At 60.3% G+C, this 24430-nt stretch overlaps 2 protein-coding genes and 1 long non-coding RNA gene across 6 annotated transcripts in view; 2 read left to right on the forward strand and 1 right to left on the reverse strand.

Moving 5' to 3' along the window:
* Positions 1-14368, forward strand: part of PLCG1 (phospholipase C gamma 1) — a 34059-nt gene extending 19691 nt beyond the window's left edge. For 2 of the 3 annotated variants that reach the window (XM_055545043.1, XM_055545045.1), the window contains 28 exons: positions 2294-2378; positions 2471-2554; positions 2709-2743; positions 2949-3021; positions 3109-3210; positions 3322-3440; positions 3521-3606; positions 3703-3823; positions 4455-4623; positions 4722-4844; positions 4924-5025; positions 5106-5293; positions 5514-5714; positions 5888-6007; positions 6099-6279; positions 7055-7132; positions 7835-7938; positions 8111-8207; positions 8453-8522; positions 8926-9083; positions 10319-10415; positions 10502-10726; positions 10798-10946; positions 11614-11728; positions 11831-11992; positions 12090-12178; positions 12251-12438; positions 12575-14368. In XM_055545043.1, the coding sequence (XP_055401018.1) occupies positions 2294-2378; positions 2471-2554; positions 2709-2743; positions 2949-3021; positions 3109-3210; positions 3322-3440; positions 3521-3606; positions 3703-3823; positions 4455-4623; positions 4722-4844; positions 4924-5025; positions 5106-5293; positions 5514-5714; positions 5888-6007; positions 6099-6279; positions 7055-7132; positions 7835-7938; positions 8111-8207; positions 8453-8522; positions 8926-9083; positions 10319-10415; positions 10502-10726; positions 10798-10946; positions 11614-11728; positions 11831-11992; positions 12090-12178; positions 12251-12438; positions 12575-12617 (3364 nt within the window). In that variant the 3' untranslated portion in view covers positions 12618-14368. The remainder of the gene's footprint in view (positions 1-2293; positions 2379-2470; positions 2555-2708; positions 2744-2948; positions 3022-3108; positions 3211-3321; positions 3441-3520; positions 3607-3702; positions 3824-4454; positions 4624-4721; positions 4845-4923; positions 5026-5105; positions 5294-5513; positions 5715-5887; positions 6008-6098; positions 6280-7054; positions 7133-7834; positions 7939-8110; positions 8208-8452; positions 8523-8925; positions 9084-10318; positions 10416-10501; positions 10727-10797; positions 10947-11613; positions 11729-11830; positions 11993-12089; positions 12179-12250; positions 12439-12574) is intronic. The other variant, XM_055545044.1, reaches the window with a different exon arrangement.
* A 1017-nt stretch (positions 14369-15385) lies between these two features.
* Positions 15386-21161, forward strand: LOC129625947 (uncharacterized). The gene is made up of 5 exons (XR_008701662.1): positions 15386-17345; positions 18529-18700; positions 19471-19568; positions 19696-19984; positions 21026-21161. It is a non-coding gene; the product is annotated as an uncharacterized LOC129625947 (long non-coding RNA).
* The window catches only part of ZHX3 (zinc fingers and homeoboxes 3), a 114817-nt gene continuing 107654 nt past the window's right edge, over positions 17268-24430 (reverse strand). For both annotated transcript variants that reach the window (XM_055545046.1, XM_055545048.1), the window contains exon 4: positions 17268-23068. In XM_055545046.1, coding sequence (XP_055401021.1) covers positions 23058-23068 — 11 coding nt within the window. In that variant the 3' untranslated portion in view covers positions 17268-23057. The remainder of the gene's footprint in view (positions 23069-24430) is intronic.

The following is a 24430-nucleotide window of genomic DNA, read 5'->3' on the forward strand; positions in this document are numbered from 1 at the left end:
ACCGTTCTGCTGCGCAGAACCAGCTCTGGGTGTGCTGTAGTGTGTTTGGGCAGTGCCTTGGAGCTCACTTAGGACTTCTCTGGAGGCTCAGACAGTAAAGCATCTGCCTACAGTGCAGGAGTTCTGGGTTCAATCCCTGGGTTGGGAAGATCTCCTGGAGAAGGAAATGGCAACCTACTCCAGTATCTTGCCTGGAAAATCCCATGGACAGAGGAGTCTGGTAGCCTACAGTCCATGGGGTCACAAAGAGTCAGATATGGCTGAGTGACTTCACTTTCCTTTTCCTTTTGGAGCTCATGACTTTGAGGCCACGGTGTGACAGCCAGAGGGGCTACAGAGGTGTGGGACAAAGGCCAGGCCATGGATGAGGAGGACCGCTGATGGGGGAGAGGCGGGCACCACGGAAGGTTTTGAAGAGAAGTGTGATGTGACCTGGGGTCAATTCCACAGGGCGGCGGGTGGGTGGAGAGCTCGCTTATTAGGAAGCGACTCCGATGCTCCCAGTGAAGATGATGGCTAGGTCAGGGTGGGGGTGTTAGGAAGGGGTTGGATTTCGGCGGGGCTATATTTTGAAGATAGAGCTCAATGGAATTTGCTAACACATCAGTTCTGGAGCATGAAGGAGAGTTGAGGATTATATTAAGATTTTTGGTCTGAGCATCTAGAAAGGTGGGGTTGCCATTGACTGAAATAGGGAAGACTATGAGAGGGACGCCAGAGAGTTCTGGAGCATGAAGGAGAGTTGAGGATTATATTAAGGTTTTTGGTCTGAGCATCTAGAAAGGTGGGGTTGCCATTGACTGAAATAGGGAAGACTATGAGAGGGACGCCAGAGAAGGCAGTGGCACCCCACTCCAGTACTCTTGCCTGGAAAATCCCATGGATGGAGGAGCCTGGTGGGCTACAGTCCATGGCGTCGCTAAGAGTCAGATGACTGAGTGACTTCACTTTCACTTTTCACTTTCATGCATTGGAGAAGGAAATGGCAACCCACTCCAGTGTTCTTGCCTGGAGAGTCCCGGGGATGGGGGAGCCTGGTGGGCTGCCGTCTATGGGGCCGCACAGTCGGACATGACTGAAGCGACTTAGCAGCAGCAGTAGCAATGAGAGGGATGCATTTGAGGGGGTGAGTCCCTTGATGCCCATAGATGGTCAGGTAGAGGTGTTGAGCAGGCAGGTGGGTAGAACGAGCTCGGGGACAACGTGGGCCAGAAATGGGACCTGAGAAGCACAGCACGCAGGGGGTTTGGGAGGCTGGAGGCGCCCGCAGGCAAACACAGCAAGGAAAGAGAAGAGCACTGGTGGCCGATCCCAGCCTGGGCTGCTTGTCCACCGGGGCCTGGGGCAGTTAGGAGCCAAGGAAAACCGGAGGAGGCAGAGCCCTGGAAGCCCAGAGAGGAGGGGCTGGTCAGATGTGCCACGCCTTGTCACGTGGGGACGACCGAGAGCTGCCAGTGACCTCGAAGCTGACAGTAGAGGGGTGGACGTGGGGTCCTGGGAGTGAGAGGAGCCTGGATGGCTCCTTCAAAGCACTGCTGTGAGGAGGGGCAGAGAAGGGGCAGCCACTGGGGAGGAAGCAGGGCAGACGGGTGTTTTGGGGGGAGTGGTTTCAACCTGCGTGTGATGCTGGTGGCAAGGAGCCGACAGAAGGAAGGCTGGGGGAGGCAGGTTTCATAACCCATCCCAGGAGGGCCCTACCAGCCCCTCCTGGGTGACGGAGGCCAGGAGACCACTGGCTGGAGGAGAGCAGGACTGCCAGGGCGGGAGGAGATGTGCCTGCTTTCCCCTCCATGTCGCCCCCTCCCAGGAGAGAAGGCCTCCCTGTCCCCACCTTTTTCCTCCTGTTGCCTGGCCGGGCATCGTCCTCTGCGCCGTCCTTAGGCAGGCTGCCTTGGAAGGCAGGGCGCTTCTGTGAGACTCGGGCCGGGCCTTGTCGCCAGCGCTGGTGCTTGGCTGAGACGGGTCTTTGCTCTTTTCCCTGAGGAGGCCCCAAGTCCCTGGGCATTGGGCTGGGAGTCCTGCGAGCTGCCTGCCCTCGGCGGCACCGGGCTTTGAGAGCGAGGCTGAAGGGGCTCTGGGGAGCCGTGCAGGGGCTGCCTCCCTCTGTGCCTGGAGGCCTGGGAGAGGAAGGGCCTTCCCTCGGTCACCTCTGGCTCTGAGCCAGGCTCGCTGTCAGGGCTGCAGGGCTCAGAGGGGTGGTGCTTGCCTGCCCAGCCGCAGGTGGACACGGCCCACAGGTCAGAGGTCATGAGAGGTGGGGCTGAAGCCGCAGGCGGTGTCTCTGTCTCCTCAGGATATCGGCCAAGGACCTGAAGAACATGCTGTCCCAGGTCAACTACCGGGTCCCCAACATGCGCTTCCTCCGGGAGCGGCTGACGGTGAGGGCCTGCGGGCCGTCTGCAGGCGGGTGGGGAGCGCAGCCACCCCCAGCCCTGGTGGGCCCTGACCGGCGGCCCTGCTCTGTCTCTAGGACCTGGAGCAGCGCACCAGTGACATCACCTACGGGCAGTTCGCACAGCTGTACCGCAGCCTCATGTACAGCGCCCAGAAGACGGTGCCTGAGCCCCCCCGCCCCACCCCCGCCACACCTGCCTCCGCGCCCCGCCCCACTCCACTCCCTTTGTGTTGCCCCAGCCTTTCTTCCCAAGAGCCCCTTGCCCATGGGGCCTCCCTGGGTTCTTGCGCTGACCCGGTTCTGTCTCCTGCAGATGGACCTTCCTTTCCTGGAAGCCAGCGCCCTGAGGTTTGGTCTGAAGTGGGGAGGTGGGCTTCTGCCCAGGCACCCCCGTCCCTCCCCTGGTTGATTCCCTGGGCCGGAGGGAGACCGTGGATGGTGGGGGTGGGGAGCCCTCCTGGACCATCCTGGGCGCCGCCTTCTGAGGGGCCCCCCATTGTCCATGGTCCACGCTAGCCAGCTGGCCACCAGGCACTTCCCCTCTGTCCTGCAGGGCGGGGGAGCGGCCGGAGCTGTGCCGGGTGTCCCTTCCTGAGTTCCAGCAGTTCCTCCTCGAGTACCAAGGGGTAGGACTGGGCCGGGGTGCCGGCAGGGGGTCTGGGCTCCCCAGCAACTGGAGGCCTCTCACACGCTCCCCTCTCCCACCCCGTCAGGAGCTGTGGGCGGTGGACCGGCTCCAGGTGCAGGAGTTCATGCTCAGCTTCCTCCGAGACCCCTTGCGAGAGATTGAGGAGCCTTACTTCTTCCTGGACGAGGTCTGCCGTGCCCACCCCCCCGCCTGGACTGATCCCCTTCCTGTACCAGCCTGTGCCGTGGTGCAAGGCAGGGGCTCATCTTCTATCCTCTCCACATTTGTTCCCGGGCAGTTCGTCACCTTCCTATTCTCCAAGGAGAACAGCATATGGAACTCGCAGCTAGACGCGGTGTGCCCCGACACCATGAACAACCCCCTGTCCCACTACTGGATCTCCTCCTCGCACAACACGTAAGTGGCGCCCTCGGCCCCTGGCCTGACCCCGGGAGGTGGGGCTTGCCTGATGCCCCGCCACCCACCTCCCCGTCTAGGTACCTGACCGGGGACCAGTTCTCCAGCGAGTCCTCCCTGGAAGCCTATGCTCGCTGCCTGCGGATGGGCTGCCGCTGCATTGAGTGTGCGTGGGGGCCGGGGGCGGGGGTCCCGGGGCAGGATGGGTGGGGAGATGGGGGATGGAGCCTGCCCGCTTGACTATTGTCGCCTCGCTCCCCAGTGGACTGCTGGGACGGCCCGGATGGGATGCCGGTCATTTACCATGGACATACTCTGACCACCAAGATCAAGTTCTCAGACGTCCTGCACACCATCAAGGAGCACGCCTTTGTGGCCTCAGAGTGAGCAGCCGGGGCTCGGCTCCACCTCTCCTGGGTCCCTGTGAAAGCCCCCCAGGCCCCGGCCCTGCCTTCCACCTCCTGCCAGCTGCTGGAGCCCTTGCTGCCCGAGCTTACTTCCTGCACCCTTGGCCCACCTGCCTGCTCCGTGGGCCCTGCTCCTCAGCCTATGGAACACACTCAAGCTCTTCATCTTGAGAGATGAGTCCTGTAGCCCTGGGCCTGGGAGGTGGTTGTCCTGCCGGCTCCTTTACTGTCACAACCCAGAGAATCGTCTGTCCTCGGCGTGTTTCACTCTGCAGTTCCTATTGTTTCCCCAAACTGGTCACTACCCTCTCCCACCTCATTGAGGGGATCAACAGGGGCCCCCAGTAGCTAAATTTGGTGTAGGATGTCCCTCCTCGCTGCTGGGGCAGCTCCACGAAGGGACCAAGTCTGGGGATGCCTGTCTGTGGCAGTCCCAGTTGGCCTGGGTTTCTGCTGCACCCATAAGTTCCACCTCTTCTCTGGGATAGCTCCCCTCTAGGGAGGACCTCGGGCTCTAGGCCCCTGACACCTCACTCTGGGAGGGTCTGAGCCATGACCCCTGGGAATCACGGGGTCTCCTGTGTTACATGCTGTTCCCCTGCTGCAGGTACCCGGTCATCCTGTCCATCGAGGACCACTGCAGCATTGCCCAGCAGAGGAACATGGCCCAGTATTTCAAAAAGGTGCTTGGGGACACACTCCTCACCAAGCCCGTGGATATTGCAGCCGACGGGCTCCCCTCCCCCAACCAGCTCAAGAGGAAGATCCTTATCAAGGTAGGTCTGGACGGGGGATGCCTTTGCTTCAGTGGTGGGTTCAGGCCTGGGGGAGGAGGTGGGGGCCTGGGATGCCAGTCCTGACCTATCGCCCACAGCACAAGAAGTTGGCTGAGGGCAGTGCCTACGAGGAGGTGCCTACATCGGTGATGTACTCTGAGAACGACATCAGCAACTCCATCAAGAATGGCATCCTCTACCTGGAAGACCCTGTGAACCATGTGAGTGCTGGGCCGGGCTGGGCCGGCGGGGCAGCCGCACAGAGGACTCTGTCACAGGCCCTCCGCCCGTCTCTTCCAGGAGTGGTACCCCCACTACTTCGTCCTGACCAGCAGCAAGATCTACTACTCGGAGGAGACCAGCAGCGACCAGGGCAACGAGGATGAGGAGGAGCCCAAGGAGGTGAGGCGCTGGCCCAGGGCTGGGGTCCAGGCTGGGGTCTGGGTCATCTAGCGTCTTTGCTGTCGCCCTCCGCCTTGCAGGCCGGTGGCAGCACAGAGCTGCACTCCAACGAGAAGTGGTTCCACGGGAAGCTTGGGGCGGGCCGGGACGGCCGGCACATCGCCGAGCGCCTGCTCACCGAGTACTGCATCGAGACCGGCGCCCCCGACGGCTCCTTCCTCGTGCGCGAGAGCGAGACCTTTGTGGGCGACTACACTCTGTCCTTCTGGTAAACCTCCCGGCACGTGCACACGTGGATCTGGCACCACCAGGGGCGCCGTGGGTCCCGGGCACACACGCAGACACGTGCGGTCGGTGTGGCGCCCCTGCAGGGCCGCCCCCACCCGAGCCATCTTTAGAGTGCCTCCTCCTCGAGACCTGGTGCCCTCCGGTGGGTGGCGTGTGGGCTGCCGCCCTGCCTGCTGCTCATGGCCTCCCCGTCCCCTCAGGCGGAATGGCAAAGTCCAGCACTGCCGAATCCACTCCCGGCAGGACGCGGGCACCCCCAAGTTCTTCCTGACGGACAACCTCGTCTTCGACTCCCTCTATGACCTCATCACGCACTACCAGCAGGTGCCCCTGCGCTGCAACGAATTTGAGATGCGCCTCTCAGAGCCGGTCCCGCAGACCAACGCGCACGAGAGCAAAGAGTGAGGGAGGGGCCCGGGGGTGGGGCCTGCGGCGGGGCGGGGCGCGCGGGCCTGGGGCAAGACCCAGAAGTGCACCTGCGGCGGGGTGGGGGCCTGGGCCTGAGGTGGGGTCGGGGCGTGGACCTGGGGCTGCGGCGCGGGGGGCGGGGCTGACTCGGATTGTCTTTCCGCAGGTGGTACCACGCCAGCCTGACCAGAGCGCAGGCCGAGCACATGCTGATGCGTGTACCCAGGGACGGGGCCTTCCTGGTGCGGAAACGGAACGAGCCCAACTCCTACGCCATCTCCTTCCGGTGAGGGGGTAGCCCTGTGGGGCTGGAGGCCATGTAGGGCACCCCTGGTCCCGGCCCACTGACCTCATGTGGCTCTTCTGTCTCTGTCAAGGGCTGAGGGCAAGATCAAGCACTGCCGCGTCCAGCAGGAGGGCCAGACCGTGATGCTGGGCAACTCAGAGTTTGACAGCCTTGTCGACCTCGTCAGCTACTACGAGAAGCACCCACTGTACCGCAAGATGAAGCTGCGCTACCCCATCAACGAGGAGGCTCTGGAGAAGATTGGCACAGCTGTGAGCGCCTGGGGGCTGGGAGCAGGGCTCAGGAGACCCACTGGCCCTCCTGGAACTGCCAGGCTCACCGCAGGGCAGGCCAGCACCCAGCAGTCCCAGGGTGGATGCGAGGGACAGAGCGGTCCGCATGCTGCTGGGGGGCCAGCCAGCCCAGCGGAGACCCAGGGAGGTGTCCCGGAGGGAGGGCCTCTGTGTGTGTCTCTGAGGCAGGGACAGTTGTGTGGGTGAGGAGGTGGGGAACGGGTTTCAGCAGAACCGTCCCTATGGGCTGGGGGGTGGGGTGGGAAGGTCCCAGAGTTCACCCTGTAGGAGATCCACCTGGGAGGGGTGGGAGCACGGCAGGGGTTCATAGGCTATAGAGATGTGTTTGAGGAGGGCAGAGCCACAGGGAAGCCAGCATGAAGGCAGGCTGTGGTGCAGGGGCCAGAATCACGGCCGCAGCAAGGACAGTGGGGCCCCGGCAGAACGTCCACTCGTGACTCTTGTCCTCAGTGGGCCCACGTGGCCAGGGCGAGGGCCACCCGCTGGGGCTGGGGTCCGAGAGGAGGTATGGGTGGAGGCGGCTTCTGGAGTGGCGTGATCTCCAGTTGTGGACAAGGTGACCAAGATAAGAGTGAGGAGAGAGAAGGGATGTTCTAGGCCCCTCAGGTTGGGGACCCTGGCAGACCAGGTGTGTGAAAGGGACGGACGGGCGGCCTGGTGAGGAGGGGGCACGGAAGCCAGCAGCTGCTCTCCCCTCTGGGCATTACCATGGCCCGTCCTGTCCCGTTTCCAGGAGCCTGACTACGGCGCGCTGTATGAGGGCCGCAACCCTGGCTTCTATGTGGAGGCGAACCCCATGCCCACGTTCAAGGTACAGCTTTGGGCTCTGGGTGCAGGAAGCTGGGGAGGGTCCCCCAGCTGTGGGGTGCAGGGCGGCCTGTGGTCTTTGTGCAGAAGTGGTATTTGTGGTTTTCCGAGGCCTAAGAGGTGGTGTGAAGTGTGTGGTTGGTGTATGACCACAGCTCTCTCGGGGCTGGCCCCAGCCACTGTCCCAGGGGTCAGCACTGACCCTTGCAGACTCCTCCCCGGGGTAACACCCATTTCCTCCCTGGTGGCAGCAGGTAGGGGGTGGGGCACTCCTGCTCCTGAGCTTCGTCAGACAGGCGGCTCTTCCTCTTTGGGCCTTTGTTTCTAAGGGGTGAGGATCTGGGCCCTTTTCCTCATTTTTCCTTAGCAGTAGGGAGCTTGGGACCAGATTCCTTCTCCTACATCGGAGATGCGAAATGATGGGGTGCCAGCCACACCCCGAGCCATCCCGGTCTTAGAGGAGGCACTCAGCACCTCCCATCCCAGCTTCCCAGTCTGACTCCTGGGGCCCAGGGTTGGGGCTTGGGAGGTCCCCTAGAACCCAAAGGAGCTTCCTTCCAGAAGCCCTGGCTCACCCGTCCCCTTTGCCCTGGTGCCTCCTGCAGGCCCTGGGGAGAGCGGTCATGAAGGTTGGTGCACATGCAGCTGTGGGTGGGAGAGGAGGAGCGGGCAGCCTGTCTGCTGGACCGGGGCTTCTCTCCCACAGTGCACCGTCAAAGCTCTCTTCGACTACAAAGCGCAGCGGGAGGACGAGCTGACGTTCACCAAGAGTGCCATCATCCAGAACGTGGAGAAGCAGGAGGGAGGCTGGTGAGCCCCCAAGAGCCCCTGGTGCAGGCCAGGCGTCCTGGGCGCTGGCCGTGTACACGCGAGAGGGGCTTGGGAGGCACGGGCCCATGTCGGCCCTGATGAACCCGCAGAGCTGCTTCCTCTCGGGAGTTTGGGGTAGTCTCCGGGGGTCAGCACACTGTGGCTTCCACAGGTGGCGGGGTGACTACGGTGGGAAGAAGCAGCTGTGGTTCCCTTCAAACTACGTGGAGGAAATGGTCAGCCCGGCGGCCCTGGAGCCCGAGAGGGAGGTGAGACCAGGGCCATATTGGTGGGAGGGGATTCCCGTGTCCACCGCTCACGCGGCGTCCACGTGCCTGCGTGCGCACAGCACTCCCGCTTGCGCTCCCATCACCACGTGCAGGCCGCAGTCCGATGAACATGGGCCACACGCGTGGGTTTCGTGTTCGTCTGTCGGGTGTATTTCTCACATGCACTCAGACGCCCCTCATGTGCACACAGCAGACTTGCTGACTCTGGGCTTTGCCTCCCACAGCACTTGGACGAGAACAGCCCACTCGGGGACTTGCTCCGGGGAGTCCTAGATGTGCCAGCTTGTCAGATAGGTGAGCCCCAGCCCTTTCTCTGCTGCTCTGGATCAGGCTGTCCCTGGTGGCTCTCTCCACGCCCAGAGAGAGGAAGCTGAGGGTTGGACCCCACAGGCTGCCCTCGTTCTGAGCTCTCCCTGCTCCTGGACAGCTCGGCACCCTCTGGCCCCCCATCCCCCAGCTCTGAGGCCTGCATGCTCCCCCCATGCAGACACTGGGGATGATGCTGCTGGCGAGCTGAAGTCCATGGTCCTGGAGGGCTGGTCCTTGGCTGAGACAGGCTTAGAGGTGGGGGCAGGGCCTCGTCTCCCGGCTGCTTCTCCTCCACCCTGAAGAGAAAGGGAATGAGCTCTGCCCATGCCTGGGGAGGGGTGGGGGCTCAGCCCCGTGTCCCCAGCTCTCCTCTCCTCCCTCTCTCCAGCCGTCCGTCCCGAGGGCAAGAACAACCGGCTGTTCGTCTTCTCCATCAGCATGGCCTCGGTGGCACACTGGTCCCTGGATGTGGCTGCCGACTCGCAGGAGGAGCTGCAGGACTGGGTGAAGAAGATCCGGGAGGTGGCGCAGACAGCGGACGCCAGGGTGAGAGCCTGTGCTGGTCCTCCAGCCACAGGGCAGCCCCCACCGCTTGGCAGGGGCCCGAGGGACACGCGTGCTCCGTGATGTGGCACGTCGAGGGTGTGTTGAGTTTGAGGTACACCCAAGACGTTTCTGAGTGGCTCTGCGTAGTGACCAGTTGGTATCAAGGGCAGAGGCGAGAGGCTGGGTCCTGGGCTGGAAGCAGGAGTAGGTTCCAGGGTTTAGGGTGAGGTGGTACAGGTTGGGAGCTGGGTGTGACCTCCGAGGACGCGGATGTTGAGAAAGAGAGGCCGGGACGAGCAGGTCAGCGAGGCGGGATGTCTGACGCGAAGCGGGCCGCAGAGCAGACGGCAGGGCCAGAAGCTCAAAGTGCCAGTCGGAGACGGCCGTAGCCGCGGGCAATCGCGGCTGGGTGGGATGGCAGTGGGCCTCGGTGGGTGGAAGGCAAGGGCGCCGCCTGTGCAGGGCAGAGCGGTGGAAGGACCAGCTTCTGGAGCCGAGAGGAGGCCCCGTGCTGGCCGGGGTGCGGGAATCCTGTGGTGGGGTGGAGGGGCTGCGGGATGCACCGTGGCTGCCTTGGAGAAAGGACGCCCGCAGGCCAAGCCAAGAGGGCTGGGTGCGGAAGACTTAGAGCCGAGCAGGGCCTGGAAGGACCAGGCCGGAAGGATCTGGTGGTTGAAGGGATGGATCCCGGGGTCTGGGCTACAGAGGGAAGGAAAAGCTCAAGAACAGGAGCTGCTTCTGGAAGGAAGTGAAGGAAAAGCTCAAGAACAGGAGCTGCTTCTGGAAGGAAGTGGGCCTCCACGAGTCCGAGGGCCGCATGGGGCGCTAGGGAGGGATGTGCTGGGGCTGAACTCTGGCCGTGGCAGGTAGGTAGTTGTGTTGAGAAAGGAGAACTGCGGGATGAGGGGTGAGGCTTCTGGGCCGAGGCTGGAAGGATGGTCCCGAGGACCCAGAGGACTGCACCCACGCTCCCACTGCAGTCAGTGCCCGCGGCGGGCCCGGAGCCGAGTGAGGGCCGAGCGGCCCTGGGGTGCAGCCGGCCCAGTGCCTCGTGGGGTGCAGGTGGTGTGAGGGGCCCGGCCTCTGAAGCCAAGAGGGGGTGTGTCCTCAGGACAGTTTCTGGGGTGAGACTGAGGACAGCCGGGTCTGGAAGGTGCAGGTGGGCATGTCCAAGGTGGCCAGGGGCTCCTCTCCCTGGGGGCTCCCGCCCAGGCTCAGGGCCCATGTGTCCCCAGCTCACCGAGGGCAAGATGATGGAGCGGAGGAAGAAGATCGCCCTGGAGCTCTCAGAGCTCGTCGTCTATTGCCGGCCTGTCCCTTTCGACGAAGAGAGTAAGGGTCCAGCCTGGGGCGGGAGGGGGTTTTCCCCAGGGGCATCTGGGTGGGCGGACTCTGAGCGCGCTCCCTGTTGGGCCCAGAGATTGGCACCGAACGGGCCTGCTACCGCGACATGTCGTCCTTCCCGGAGACCAAGGCCGAGAAGTACGTGAACAAGGCCAAAGGCAAGAAGTTCCTCCAGTACAACCGCCTGCAGCTCTCCCGCATCTACCCTAAGGGCCAGCGGCTGGACTCCTCCAATTACGACCCCCTGCCCATGTGGATCTGCGGCAGCCAGCTTGTGGCCCTCAACTTCCAGACCCCAGGTGAGGCAGCGACCGGGGGTGGGGTCCCGCCAGGCACTGGGGCTGGAGTCCACTGTAACCCGCTCTTGCAGACAAACCCATGCAGATGAACCAGGCCCTGTTCCTGGCCGGCGGGCACTGCGGCTACGTGCTGCAGCCCAGCGTCATGCGCGATGAGGCCTTCGATCCCTTTGACAAGAGCAGCCTCCGCGGGCTGGAGCCGTGCGCCATCTGCATCGAGGTGGGAAGAGGGCGCTCTGCTGGGCTGGTTCCAGGCGCCAGGGCCAGGGGGGCTGGCTAACACGACATGGGAGGGGTGCTGGACAATCCTGGGGCTCGAGGGAGAGGAAGCCATCCTCTAAGGTGGGCGTGGGGCTTCGGGCCTGCACTGGGGGACTGGGCTCAGTGTGGCCAGTTCTTGGCACTCAGGAGTCAGGCGGTCCAGTAAGACCAAACCGTGGATAGCCACTGCCTGGCAGGAGTGGGCAGAGATGGGCAGGGAGCTGGTGCCCCTGCCTCAGGAATCAGCTCGATGGCACTTGTTAGGACAGGGGCTTGACCAGCACTGAGCCCCCATGCCGCCCTCTCGAGACCCCAGGGGAGCAGCTGCGATGCGGGCGGCTTGGTGCTGTGGGGTGCGGGGGCTGTGGGCCCGAGCAGGTCTTAAAGGAGAAGCGAGGACAGAGTGGGGGTGACCATGTCTTTTTTCCAGAGATTTCTACTTTTTTGTCCCGGGGGGGGGAGTAATTTAAACGTTTTTGTGTTAAAATGCACATGGATTTAAGGTAGGTTAGATTGCAAAAACTCACATGGGACTTCTGGGCAGTGTCCTGAGGGCCCAGCAGAGGGCGCACTGCCTCCACCGCTCAGTGGGGACCAGCCCAGGCCCATCCTCGCCTGCCTTACAGGTGCTGGGGGCCCGGCACCTGCCGAAGAACGGCCGAGGCATCGTGTGTCCTTTTGTGGAGATCGAGGTGGCCGGAGCCGAGTATGACAGCATCAAGCAGAAGACGGAGTTTGTGGGTACGTCTGCCCTCCCCACGCCCCCAGGCACGTCAGCCCCTCTGCACCTGCGACTCCATCCTCCCGGCAGCGGCCTGAGGCCTTTTGCCCTTGCTTTCGCAGTGGACAATGGACTGAACCCCGTGTGGCCAGCCAAGCCCTTCCACTTCCAGATTAGTAACCCCGAGTTCGCCTTCCTGCGCTTCGTGGTCTATGAAGAGGACATGTTTAGTGACCAGAACTTCCTAGCTCAGGCTACCTTCCCAGTGAAAGGTCTGAAGACAGGTGAGGGCCCTTCACACCGTGCCCGCCGCGATCCGGCTTGGGGGTGGGGCGGCTCGCAGGCGTTCCCCTGGGCTAAGGGCCGAGCCTCCTCCCCCAGGCTACAGAGCGGTGCCTCTGAAGAACAACTACAGTGAGGGCCTGGAGCTGGCCTCCCTGCTCGTCAAGATTGACGTGTTCCCTGCCAAGGTACCCTCGGGCGGGCGGGCAGCGGGCGGCGCCGGGGCCGGGCAGCCGCTGAGCCCTGTGTCCCTGCCAAAGCAGGAGAACGGCGACCTCAGCCCCTTCGGGGGCGCTTCCCTGCGGGAGCGGAGCTGTGACGCCTCGGGCCCGCTGTTCCACGGCCGGGCCCGGGAGGGCTCCTTTGAAGCTCGCTACCAGCAGCCCTTTGAGGACTTCCGCATCTCCCAGGAGCATCTCGCAGACCATTTTGACGGTCGGGATCGCAGGTGAGGGGTGGGGGCGAGGTGGCCTGGAGGAGGGGTCCTGAGAGGCTGGGGGTTGGCCGGCCGCCCTCGGTTCCCCTCGCCCGTCCCCCAGGGCTTCAACCTGCCGCCCGTCAGGATGCTCTTCCCTCCTGCCCAGGGCCCCACGCAGGACTCGGGTCAACGGAGACAACCGCCTCTAGCCATGCCCCAGCCTCGCGGAGAGCAGCAGGTGCCGTGCCATGCACGGAGAGGGGGCCATGGACTGGGTTCCAGGGAAGCGGCCTATGGGGCCGCCCTTCCTGGCCTCGCCGCCTAGAGCCCAGATTCCAGCCGTGGACACTAGACGAAAAGCACGCCATTAATGAGATGTATTCCTATTTTGGGCCTCCACGCCCCAGCTCTGGGTGAAGGCAAAAAACTGTACTGTCTAGCCTTTAAGCACACACACCTGGCCTTGCCTTCTGGAGACGGAGCCTTCCATCTTGGGACCACCACGGCCACTGCCTCTCGGAGAGAGAGGCTGCCTCAGCTGGCGGCACAGGAGGCTCCGAGGAGCCGCTGACATTCCTGAGAGGAGCGGAACAGCAGCAGCCTTGCTGGGCTTGGGAGTCAACGTTTACACAGTCCTGCAGCTTTAAACCCCAGCCGGGCAGGGAGGGAGAGGAGGTGTCCTGGAGCCCGGGCGGAGGAGCACAGGGCCTGCCTGGAGAGGAGGGCACAGCACAAGGGCACGCTGCCCACGGCCAGGAGCGCCACCCACCTGACCGACACAGAGCCTCGTGTGCAGGGCAGCAGTATCGGGCAGCCAGGCCGTGAGGGGCCGGTGGAGGAGGCCGGGGTGGCCCGGGTGCCACCTAGAACAGGGAGAGCGACAGCGAGTTGCAGGGCCACTGCTGCAGTGCCCCGGGGCACCCACTGGGCCGCAGTGCCCCCTGCCTGCAGCCTGGGCACAAGCCTGAAGGACCTGCTCACCAGGGGGTACATGTCTGTGGGCACTGGGCAGTAGGTGGCTCCTCCCACATCGTCAGTGAGGACGGGCCTGCGTTTGCGTCATGGCCCCCCAAGAGCCAGAGCAAGACGCCAGCTGGGTCAGGACTGATGGGCACCTGTGGGCCCGGAGTGGAAAGGCCAGTCTCCACGGCAGAGGTCCAGCTGGGCACTGGCCGCCACGCATTCAGGAAACGCCCTCACACAAGGAACATGTCCTCCCACAGCAGCTCAGCAGGCCAGCCGTGAGTCCCAAATCAGAGTGGAGACCATTTTCCCTGTCACAGCAAAACACCTTGGATTGGAGTCTGCCAGACGACCCTGCAAGAGGACGCTGTCTGGGTGATCTCGAGCGTTTGTGAAATCAATCAGATCCTGACAATAGACAGACATGTTGTTGGAGTATGGACTTGTAAAGTTTATTTTTGCACACTCTGTTTCTCACGACCTTCATTCCTTCACGTAGGATGTATGATTTTCTATGTCTTCCACTTCTGACCTGAAAGCTGCTTGGTTGGGGGATGGGACTGGGGAAGCAAAATGAACGAACTTATCTGCGCACTGTGGCAGACCTGTTATTTTTATGGATTTTACAGCTCAGTTAACAGTGTTACCTTTTTAAGATTTCTATATACTCTTCAGAAGAACCACTGAGCCGTTCAAGCCTTGTTATTATCCGATCCCAATAGTGATTCCATTTTCTATAGCTTTTAGGATAGACAATAAATTATTTAACATTATATTAAACTTTCCATATCATGGACTGTAAACCGAAGGAAATCACACGGTTTCTCAGAATACGTATTGACTTATTTAAACTAATTCTGAAATGGTATTTCAAAGTACCACCTCCCAATCAGCTGTCCATAGCAAACATGTCTATATATGGTTGCCAACGTTTGGTTTATAATTTAAATGTTAATAAAAATTTGAAATTTTATTGAAAAAGCTTTCCTTCTGAAAAGGACTGTAAAAAGTGGAATTACTTCTCAATGGCACCATAATGACGTTCTGCTCTTCCTGCTCAGCCTCAGTGGGAGAGGGGCAGAAGGAGAGGACGTGGAGCAAAGCCAGCCGATGACGCAGGTTTCTTTAAAGGCAAAGATGACGCGGGATGCTTTCCCTCAGGAAGGAAGGAGGGATGAAGGAGCTGCTGGCCTTGCAGGGCACAGGCCACTGGTCGTTGATGGACCCTGCTGTACCCGTGGCAGGTTCTGCCTGGCTGGTGGAAAGATCCAAGGCAGGTGTGGAAGGCTGGAGGGGCACAGCCGCATTTCTAAGGACGGGCCAGAGTCCCAGCCTGTGGGCATGAAGCTGCCTCAGAACAGCCAGCCCTGAACTCGCGCCAACGTGCTGCCGGAACCCAGGCTTGAGGCTGGCCGTTCGCTAGCTCTGCTGCCCTCTTAAGATCTAATGCACATAACGTTATTCTCACGTCTTTTATCCCTTGTGAGTTCTTACTGAGGTGCAGGAACGCCTGCTCCTCTCCGGAGACGTGTTAACTTGGGCCGCTTGCCTGGTGGTTATTCTGCAATAGAACCAGGTGAGGAGGTTGTTTACTTCCCGGGTCCAGCAGACCTTCCCTCTGGGCTGCGAGGGGTGTGAGGCCACACTCTCCCCCAGCCCATGTGCCGAGGGTGAGGCAGCGTAGAGTGCTGCCCACCTGCAAGCAGCCCGAGTCCCTTCCCAGCTTGGCAGAAACCGCTCCTTTAAAAACAAGGCCCATGTAGCATTCAAGTGTAGGTTTCTGGGTTATACTCTGCGTCTAGAGCTTGGGGCCGAAATCTCTGTGCCTAGAATATGGTTTAAAGGGCCCTGCCCTTCCCTTCCTGTGGCTGTTTTTGTAGTGGTCTGTGCTGGTGTGGATCAAAAATGCTGCGGTACAGAGGAGAGAGCCGCCTGCCCGTTGGATGCATGGGTGGGGATGGGCATAATATGCCAGCCCAGGAAGCCTGAGGGTGATCATTGAAGAGACATCGGTAAGTGTAATCAGTTGGTTCTTAAAATGGTCATCATGTGACATATGGCCCTGGTGTGACAATGTAGGTATGCAAGTATGGTCCCTGGCTTTGGAGAGACCCAAACAAGCTCAAGGCAGGTTTTTTATAGAGTTATCAGTTAAGAGCATCCCTTTCCTGTATGACCAGTCAGACCAAGACATGCATTTCCCAAGTTCTCAGATTTGGGGCCAGTCCTAGTCTATTGCAGGCCCCTCTGAGCACCACCCACTTGGAGAACCGGGATCCCAGTTTGAGATCCTTCCTGTCGTCCCTGAACTAGATGTAGCCAGACACCCTGCTTAGGTTCTCACTGTTGCCTTGGCTTGCTTCTTGGCGCTTCGTGGTCTGACTCAGAGGAGGATGTCTTCCCTCTTGGACAAGAAGGTGGTAGGCGGGGATTAACACAGCCTTTTCCTGACCCGTGTGTTCCCAGATTCTCGCGGGCAGGAGAGCGCTTTGCTAACCAGCGACGGGAGAGGGGGTGTGTGGCGGGGGCCTTAGGGCTGGGGCCCGGGCGTGGTGTCACGCGACTGCCCACTTTGACTTTAACCAGCAGGTCTGCTGCTTCACTGGCTCTGCTGTCGGGCAGCCCCACTGACTGGAGGAGACACACCTCCTCTGGGTTCTTCTGTGACTGCCTTTGCCCTTCCCTGTAAGTTTCTTGATCCTTCTTCCTAGCAGAAAACGTGGCAGCAGATTCACAGATTGAGTTTAACCTGAGTTCCTCCAGACCTGACAATGGCTGAACGACCAGGAGGCCCAGCATGGGGGTGGGGGGCTGTTGGGGAGACCCTCACTTCGGGTGGAAGTGTCCTGGCCTGTGGTGGGGAGTAGCCTGCTTCTCCACCTGCTCACACACAGCACCGACTGCGAGAGCAGGGGCTTTCTGCATCCGGAGCAACCCCCAACCCCTGCCCCCCCAACCCCACCTTTCCTGCCAGGAGGAGGCCTGAGTGGTTTCTGACCTCGGCCAGGGACACCGCCCTTGACAAGGATCTGTGGTCTTGGTGCTGAGGGCAGGGCCTCCCTCCTGACCAGCCACATCCTGAGCATTATTGCCCAAGGCTGGGCCTGGGGCTGGACACTCACTGGCCTTTCAGCTTGAGCTCATCCCCTCCCACCATTTCAGTTCTTGGGGGAAAAACAACTCTTAAGTGGCATTAAGTCACCGCACCAAAGGAGCTCGTGGAACAAAACAAGGTCACATCAGTTAAACTGATCAAGTCTGGTCTCAGCCCGAGGGTCCTCAGTGGCTCTTCTGGGGTTGGTCTGGGGTTCTGCTCCCTGCTGGAGGCCTCTGCAGCTGCCCCAGGACACCCGCAGTCACCCCTGGCCACCCCTTCTGTCCACTCCGTCCACGCGAGCGGCCAAGCCTGCAGCCACTGTGGGTCAGCTGACTGGCTTCAGGGTTCTACACTCCACTGGTCTTCCTCCCAAAGATTTCTTTTAGATTCCACACGAAGTTCCTTCCCTAAGACTTAGGCCACCTCCAGAAGGGCCAGGTCAGGACCAGGACCTGGGGTCCACCTGGGATCCCTCCTTACTATCTCTGCCCCTGGGCCTTTTTCAGGGGTCCCTTTTTCCTTTTGGCACAGGCCCTTAGGATCCCCCCCATGAGCGGGGGACTCATCACTGTGAACATTAGAGGCTGGGCTTTAATCCTATTCCTTCAAGGTCCCAGGGCCTTAGGCTTATTTGCCAAGCTCTCCTTAGCAAATGACAAGCTTCTCAGTATTTTCCTCCCAGGAAAAGTGTCCTCTCGCTGGATGCCTGACAGCTCTACGTCTGACTCAGTTTCCCTCTGTTTAGCATCAGTCCATGGGTGCTGCAGTCCTTTATCTAGTGACCCAGCCGGCTGGACGTGGCGAGCTGGAACTTACCCAGAGCGCCTGAGGGAAACTGCCCCGCTTGTCCCTCCGAGTTGCTGGTCTTGCCTGCAGAGTAAGTCTGGAGATGTCAGTGTTGTCAGCTTTTTTTCTGATTCCCCCACAAAACAGTCCGCAGGTGAGAAATGTATTTACATTTTTATTTAGGAGCAATCAAAAGATTTAAAGTACCATTTCGGCCCATTTCAAATTGTACAAGCAGTTTGGCCCTGTTCCCCTCCCTTATCCAAATCCACAGATACAAAATCTAGGAAATGTGCAATTTGCATCTTAGAAATAGCAGCATCCCCACAGGGGACCTTGTGAGGCCTGGAGACTCAGCCCAGAGGGCAGCCCCCTCCTCCTGGCCCGGCACAGCCGCCGTCCAAAGGCAAGTTCCAACTTTCTGATAAAAACACCTTCCTGGGGTGAGGACTCTGCTTCCGCCAGGCCTGGTGACAGCCCGCGTGCGCCTCTGCCTCCCTCGCCAGAGGAGGAGGGCCCCGGACAGACAGAACAGGGCAGTGGCCTCTTAGCACCAAGACGATGGCTGCTTCGGTGGCTCCGGGGCAGGAAGCGCACCGCCAGCCAGCTGCCCCTGGCCTCCCGGCCTTCCTCCCGCAGCCGCCTTGCCCGCCCTCGTCGGGGAACAAAAGGTCTGTGCTGAGGACCAGCCCGTGAGTGGGCGGCAGAAAACCAGATACCAGGGAGGCAGACGGACCCTGCCGCCTCTGGCAACCTCCAGCCTGGCACAGAGGCTGCGCTCAGTGCACTTTGAGTCAGCTGTGCGGACAGGGGTGAGGCCGTCTCTCTCCATCAACAACGATGGCACAGTCTGGCCCCCTGGACACACTGAATGAAGCGGTGCTGGGGAGTGGGCAGGAACCCCACTGCTCAGGGGCGACCCCCCTCCCCTCAGCATCACCCCACGGCCTGTGACCAGGCCGCATCCACCCAGGGGGGCGCTGGCTCTCCAGGCCACAGGGGCAGCGAACTGGATGGGAGAGCTGGCGGGGCAGGACCCAGGGCGAGTGACTGCGTCCCCGAACACGAATCGCAGGACGAGCAGGCGCCCTGAGAGGCTCCTGGCTGGGAAGGACCAGACCGTGGGCCTGCACCTTCCTGTCCTCCGTGACTCCTAGATGGTCCACCTCCCGCTCCAGTCACATGGGGGCCTTCAGACCATCCCCTCACCAAGGGGAGGGATGAACGTCGTAAATTAGCCTCAGCTGAAAGACGCTCCTCACCTCTCCCCCCAGGGAGCAGAGCGGACTCCTGGAGGAAGACGCGCTCTCCAGGTAAACGCCCAGGCTCCCCGTAAGAGCCCGCCTGCTCTGAGAGGACAGCAGGAGACACAGACAGAGGGGCTCGGCCGGGGCCGAGGACAGCAGGGATGGAGCAGCACCGATGCCCCGCGTCCTGCAAACCCAGGTAGGACTTCAGCACCTGGAGGAGCCGGAGCCGGCCCCACCCTCACCCGCAGAGCCAGCAGCACCTGGCACCCACCCGCTCTGGTCTCCATCCCTCGCAGGCTCCCGCTGTCGGGCTCCTCTGGTGCTGGCCAGGGCCTCCGTGCAGAGGAGGCCAGGTTTGCACGCCGGTCACAGGTTCTTCAATTGAAGAACCAAAGAGCAAGCGGCCTGTCTTCTCCAGGCCAGCGCTCTGCCTGCTCCTCCTCCCACCCAGATGCCGGGTCAGCCCTGACGGGAAGCTGCGTCCGCCCTCACTTCCCTGCCCCCAAGTGTGACCAGAGCTGGGGACACAGATTCCAGCAGAAACGAATTGCACACGAGGCCCGTGGGTTCACCTAGACCCAGAGCCGGGCAGCAAGCTCCATGCTACACAATCACCACTTCACCTTCCACTCCGCATCTGTTCCATCTGTCGCGAGGTCGCCTGTAGCCACCCCAGCCCACGTCACCCGGCCCAGCTGTTATGAATGGAGCCAGGACACAGCACGGGGGGGGACCCAGACTAAAGCCCTGCTTGGGGAGGGGACTGTTGAGAGAGGGGGCCCCACTTGCCCCACGTTTTCCGGTGTTGGCGCTTCTGTGCACGCAGATGCCCTCTAGCCCCCAGGCCTGGGCAGGCAGGTGGGGAGGGTCTGTGCTCCCGGGAAAGGGAGCAAAGGCAGCGGGTGCAGGGGCACGGGAGCAGGGACCAGTGGCTGAGAAGACACAGCCTACGACTCTCCTGACCAGGGCAGCTGCTGGCTTCAGCCTGCAAGGGCTGCCCGCATCCAGAGGCCTTTTCTCCAGCACACAGCTGAGCCTTGGACAGTTTAGTCGTCACACAAAAGGTGAGTCAGACCGGCACCCCACCCCAGGGAGAGTCTAAGAATAGAAAAGCGGGGAAGGAGCTTTAGGAGGAGCCCAAACTCCAGGTTTTATGATTTTTTCCTTGGCTGGCTCTTCTCTCCTTTAAAGTGCCTTTATCCACATGGGCTGCAGTCTTTGAATGGGCAAAAGCTGCTCCAGCTGGAGGAATTTGGTCCGAGAAGAGGACAGGAAGACAAGAGGCAGCAGGGCCCGGGACAAGGCAGCAGAAGCAGGGAGCTCTCAGCAAAGATGTGCACAGAACAGCTGATGCTGTGCCTCTGCGGAAGGCAGCCTGGCACCCAGGGAGGGGACACAGGACCTGTCACAAGACCACAGACTGAGGCGGACAGAGCCCACAGCATCTGTGTCTCGGCTCGGAGAACACGCGGGACTTCAGGTAGGAAGGCCTCCCAGGCCCGTGAGTGCCTACAGGTGCCACCTACCCTCGCCCACCTCCCACCTGTGCTCCCGACAGCAGGGTGGGCAGTCAGCCTTGAAAGGAGCTTGAGTCACACAGGGCCACCCTCCCCAGGTGCCGCGAGTCCCCCAGCCTGGCTTTCCACTTCAGGACCTCAGGGCTCCCGACAAAGAGAGCCCACTTTCCAAATCAAGAAGCTCCTCAATAGTCAAGAATTAAAATATGTAATCAAAGTATGAAAGTATACGTAGCACAAATCCAGATTTCCTGTATCAGAATGGTGATCTGGTCTCACCTATTCAAACTGGATCTACAACCCCGTGTAAAAAACACAATACACCAAACATGTACAAGACAGGCCACAAGAAACACCGACACGGCTCACCATCTCTGACGAGTCCAAGCGCAGACAGAAGGGAGAGATTAGTCACCTTACAAAAACAGGCTTTTCTTCAGGAGAGACTAGCGCCAGCCTACTTCCAACTGTGCAGCCCACAGACTGCCTCCTACCAGAGGCAACATCACGGTCTACCTTCTGCTGGGGTGCAAGCCCGCGGTGACCCGCCTGGCCACGGGGCCCTCCCACTGCACCCTGCTGCACCCCAGCTCTGGCTGCCGTGGGTGTGTCTCTGCCCAGTTGGCTGTGTTCCTGCTTTTGCCCCCAGGGCCCCAGGTATCTTTAGACACCCGTTCGATGACCCAGCCATCTCTGTCTCCTTCAAGCATGCGGCCCGAGCCCCCACCTAAGTCACTCAGATCCAAGAGCACAGGAAGGAGAGTCTGGCCAGCCTGGGTGGTCTCACTGTTTGGGGGGGGGGTGGGGGGCGGCGCATCCTGGCTGTCAGGCAGGGCCCCCGTCTGTGAGAAGACCTGTCTGCAGGCAGCACTGTGACTTTCCCACCTTTTAAGGACCAGCTGGTGCTGAGGCGGGGTCACTGTGTCTTGCATGAACTTGTCCACCATGTAATTTATTTTCTCTGCTTTGCTGTTTGGGTGGTTAATGACATGTGAATACAAAAGAAAAGAAAATCCCCTCGGGAGAGACAGCCCCTGGCTGGGGCACACAGGACTCTGCGACACAGCCACTGGAGCTGGCTTCTCGCGGCGGCCCCGCCCACCCGCAGCACCCACGCGCCACCAAGGTCTCGCGTACACGTGAGGTGCACACGTCACCAATAAAGTGTCAACTGAGTGTCTACTGCATATGGATATATATGAATTAATCTGCATGTACATAAACACTACAGGAAAAGTTCCAGGCGTCTGTTCTCTGATAGAAGGCAACCCCAGTCGCCATTCTTGGCATTTCTCCAGAGGCTTTGGGGCTAAGTAGCTTCACACCCAACATGGAAAGGACACAAAAACAGGCTGCAGAGCACGCCGAGGCCTCACATGCCACCTGTTTATCAAAGGAGAGGTGGTCCCTCATGGGACGGGCAAGCGGGAAAAGACACTTGGGAGGAACAGTGGCTCTGGGGCTTTTGGTTTCCACAGAAAAGCCTCTCCCGGAGGCAGAAGGGGCGACCACTGCCTCCATGCTAGGAGCCAAGCCCATGCGGTGCCTGCCTGGTCTGGTTCTGGGGGCCGGTGGGGAGGAGGGCTGTGGCTACCCCACCCCCTAGTATGTCTCACCACAGCCCCTGCCCTCCCTCTGGGGTCTCCTGAAGCTGCCCACCAGCCTGGGCCCAGGAGGAGCACCCAGGCCTTGGTGCTCTGGGCAGCAGGGGGTTTCTGGGAGCTTCACTCTTTACCTGCTGCTTGCAGAGTGGCTGGTCTTGAGGATACAGGGATTTACCACTGAGCACAGCTTTGTAAGCAAGTTTCTCAGTGTTACAAAGGCACCTCTTCCTGCGGCTTTTCTCAATTAAAAAAGCAGATGACGGTTCGGCTAACATAAAGATCGTGTTTTCAAGTTCGGGGATATAAATACAGAACTTTAAAACCTCACAAGGACCTGTCCAGCAAAGTCCAGCACACCAGCCAGGCCCCAGGCATGGGGCCAGGACTCGAACTTTGTCGGGAACCCCACACGCAGGTCTCTGTGCTGAGGCCCACCCTGGCTCTGATGGTTCCGAGAGGTCTCCGAGCCCCGTCAGTTCTTGCTCTGACAGGTTGAGCCTGGGTCTTCCTTCCCAAACCAGAGGTGGCTGTGGAGTGAGTGTCGACAGAGGGCTGTGGAAACCCCCCAGCGGCTGTGGCCTTCACTCCCATCGCCCTATCCCTGTTTCTCTTGTCAATTTTCCTCTCTAAACATGTCTAGACTGAAAAAAAAAGCGGCACACAGGTCAGGACATGAGGCTTGACGGGTGTCTCTTGAGTCGATCTGATCACTGAAGAGTTATGTCCATGAGTCAGACTCTGTGAAAAAGCAGAACTGCTGTAACAGCTTACGAGGGTGTGAGCATCAGACACTAGCCACATCCCGGCTCTGTTTTTTAAACCACCGGGAACACGGGCTCCGCAGTGATCATCCCAGGAGGCGAGGCGAGGCGAGCCCACTGTGCAGTTTGCCAGTCACCGCTGAAAGGGCCAAGGTCTCTTCAAAGGCACTGCCTTCCTCGAGGACCGCAAAGGAGGCCCGCGGTTGCAGGTGTGGTGACCCCAGCCTGACCGTGGAAGGTGTAGGCAGGCGCGGCCCACGATCTTCAGAGAACAGACACGGGGCGTTTCCAGAGATGATGTAAGAGACCATGGACTGCTAACCAGAGTTTCTATGTAATAAAAGTGTCTGCAATCTGACATTTTACTAAACGTGTATAGGCAGGTTTATATGTTAAAAACTTGATTCTGTGTCTATGAATATGAAATCTGAACTATTTATTCATTGGAAGGCAAAGGAGAGGTCCTACATTGTGGGCAGGAGAACTGGCAGACGCGTCTCCCCGCTCGCGAGCAGTGGCAGGCTGGGTGGCGGCGGCCTTGGCCGTGTGGAGGCCTGTGCGGGCCGGGGGCTGGTGCGGCCTTGGCCTGTGGCAGCAGAGAGGGGCTGGGCCCTTCCAAGCAGCGGCGGCCTCCCAAGGCTGGCCGGTCCTTCATAGCCATCAGTTCCCGTTCAGTCTGTTTCTGAGGAGGAAACACAGGCCCGTCACCTCCATGCGCGTCACCAGGATGGCCCGCCCTCCCACGTCAGGGACTTCATCCAGAAGCTCGGCCTTCCCACCAGCCTCCCTGCCCTCCAGCCCGAAGGAAGGTGGCGCAGGCCATGGGGGCAGAGGATGGGATGCTGGCCGCACCTAGCAGGGCCTGGAGCCTCCCCTCAGCAAACCTAGGCCTGAGGCCGGGCTGGGAGCCTGACTTCTGGGCGGTAAACCCTAGCCACACACCGCCTCCCCTTCCAGCTCCTCAGAACACACTGCTCATTCGGCAGGTCTGCTTCCTGCCATGTGTCCCACTGATGCCTTCATCTGTTGGGGAGGGGGCGGCTGTTCAGAGAGACCCTCACTCAGGATGCCTGTGGGGGGTGGGGGGGCGGTGTTGAGGCTGGCTCAGAGGAACCAGCTCCAGAGGCCAGCCCTCCCTGTCCCCCTGGATACCTGTCTCGGCCAGAAGAGGACGATGCTATGAAGGCACGGCCAGCCTGGCCACCCCTGCTCTGTCCCACCCAGGACACCAGCTCTTCACTCACAGTTGGAGTTACCCGCTGAGGGGAACCAGGGCTGGTGATTCAAACCCATTTATCCCAAATCCAGGTTAGCATTTTTTTTTAATTGTGGTCGAATACACATACCATAAAATCTACTGTTTTAACCATTTTTAAGTGTACAGTTAGGTGGCACTGAGGACATTTCATAATTGTTGTGCAACAACTACCACGCTATTTCCAGCTATAAGAATATAATTCAGGGGAATTGCAATTAAAAAAAAATAATAAACTAGTGGGTTCTCATCCCAGCAGTCTGCCATTTTGTTGGCAGAGCCAAAGCCAGGTGTGGGCAGGCCTGATGCTGGAGAAGGTGCCTGAGGCAACCAGGCCTGTGGGCCCACACCTGTTCCCTGGTGCCCATGACACCCCCCCCACCCCGTGGGGACCCCATTGACTCATGGGGGCCTGCAGAAAACAAGGTCACATCCAGAAAAACCCAGGCCTGGAACCAACTTCTGAAAGCCCACAAATTACAGAAGCTGAGAATTCAGATACTTCCCTGGTTTCCACAGCCTCCCATAAAGGGATGGATGTGAGAGCTGGACCATAAAGAAGGCTGAGCACTGAAGAACTGATGCTTTTCAATTGTGCTGGGGAAGCCTCTTGAGAGTCCCTTGGACAGCAAGGAGATCAAACCAGTCAATCCCAAAGGAAGTCAACCCTAAATATTCACTGGAAGGGCTAAAGCTCCAATACTTTGGCCACCTGATGCAAAAACCCAACTCTGGAAAAGACTGAAGGCAGGAGGAGAAGGGGACCACAGAGGATGAGATGGTTGGATG

Source organism: Bubalus kerabau, chromosome 13 (assembly GCF_029407905.1).
Source record: "Bubalus kerabau isolate K-KA32 ecotype Philippines breed swamp buffalo chromosome 13, PCC_UOA_SB_1v2, whole genome shotgun sequence".
Taxonomy (NCBI): domain Eukaryota; kingdom Metazoa; phylum Chordata; class Mammalia; order Artiodactyla; family Bovidae; genus Bubalus; species Bubalus kerabau.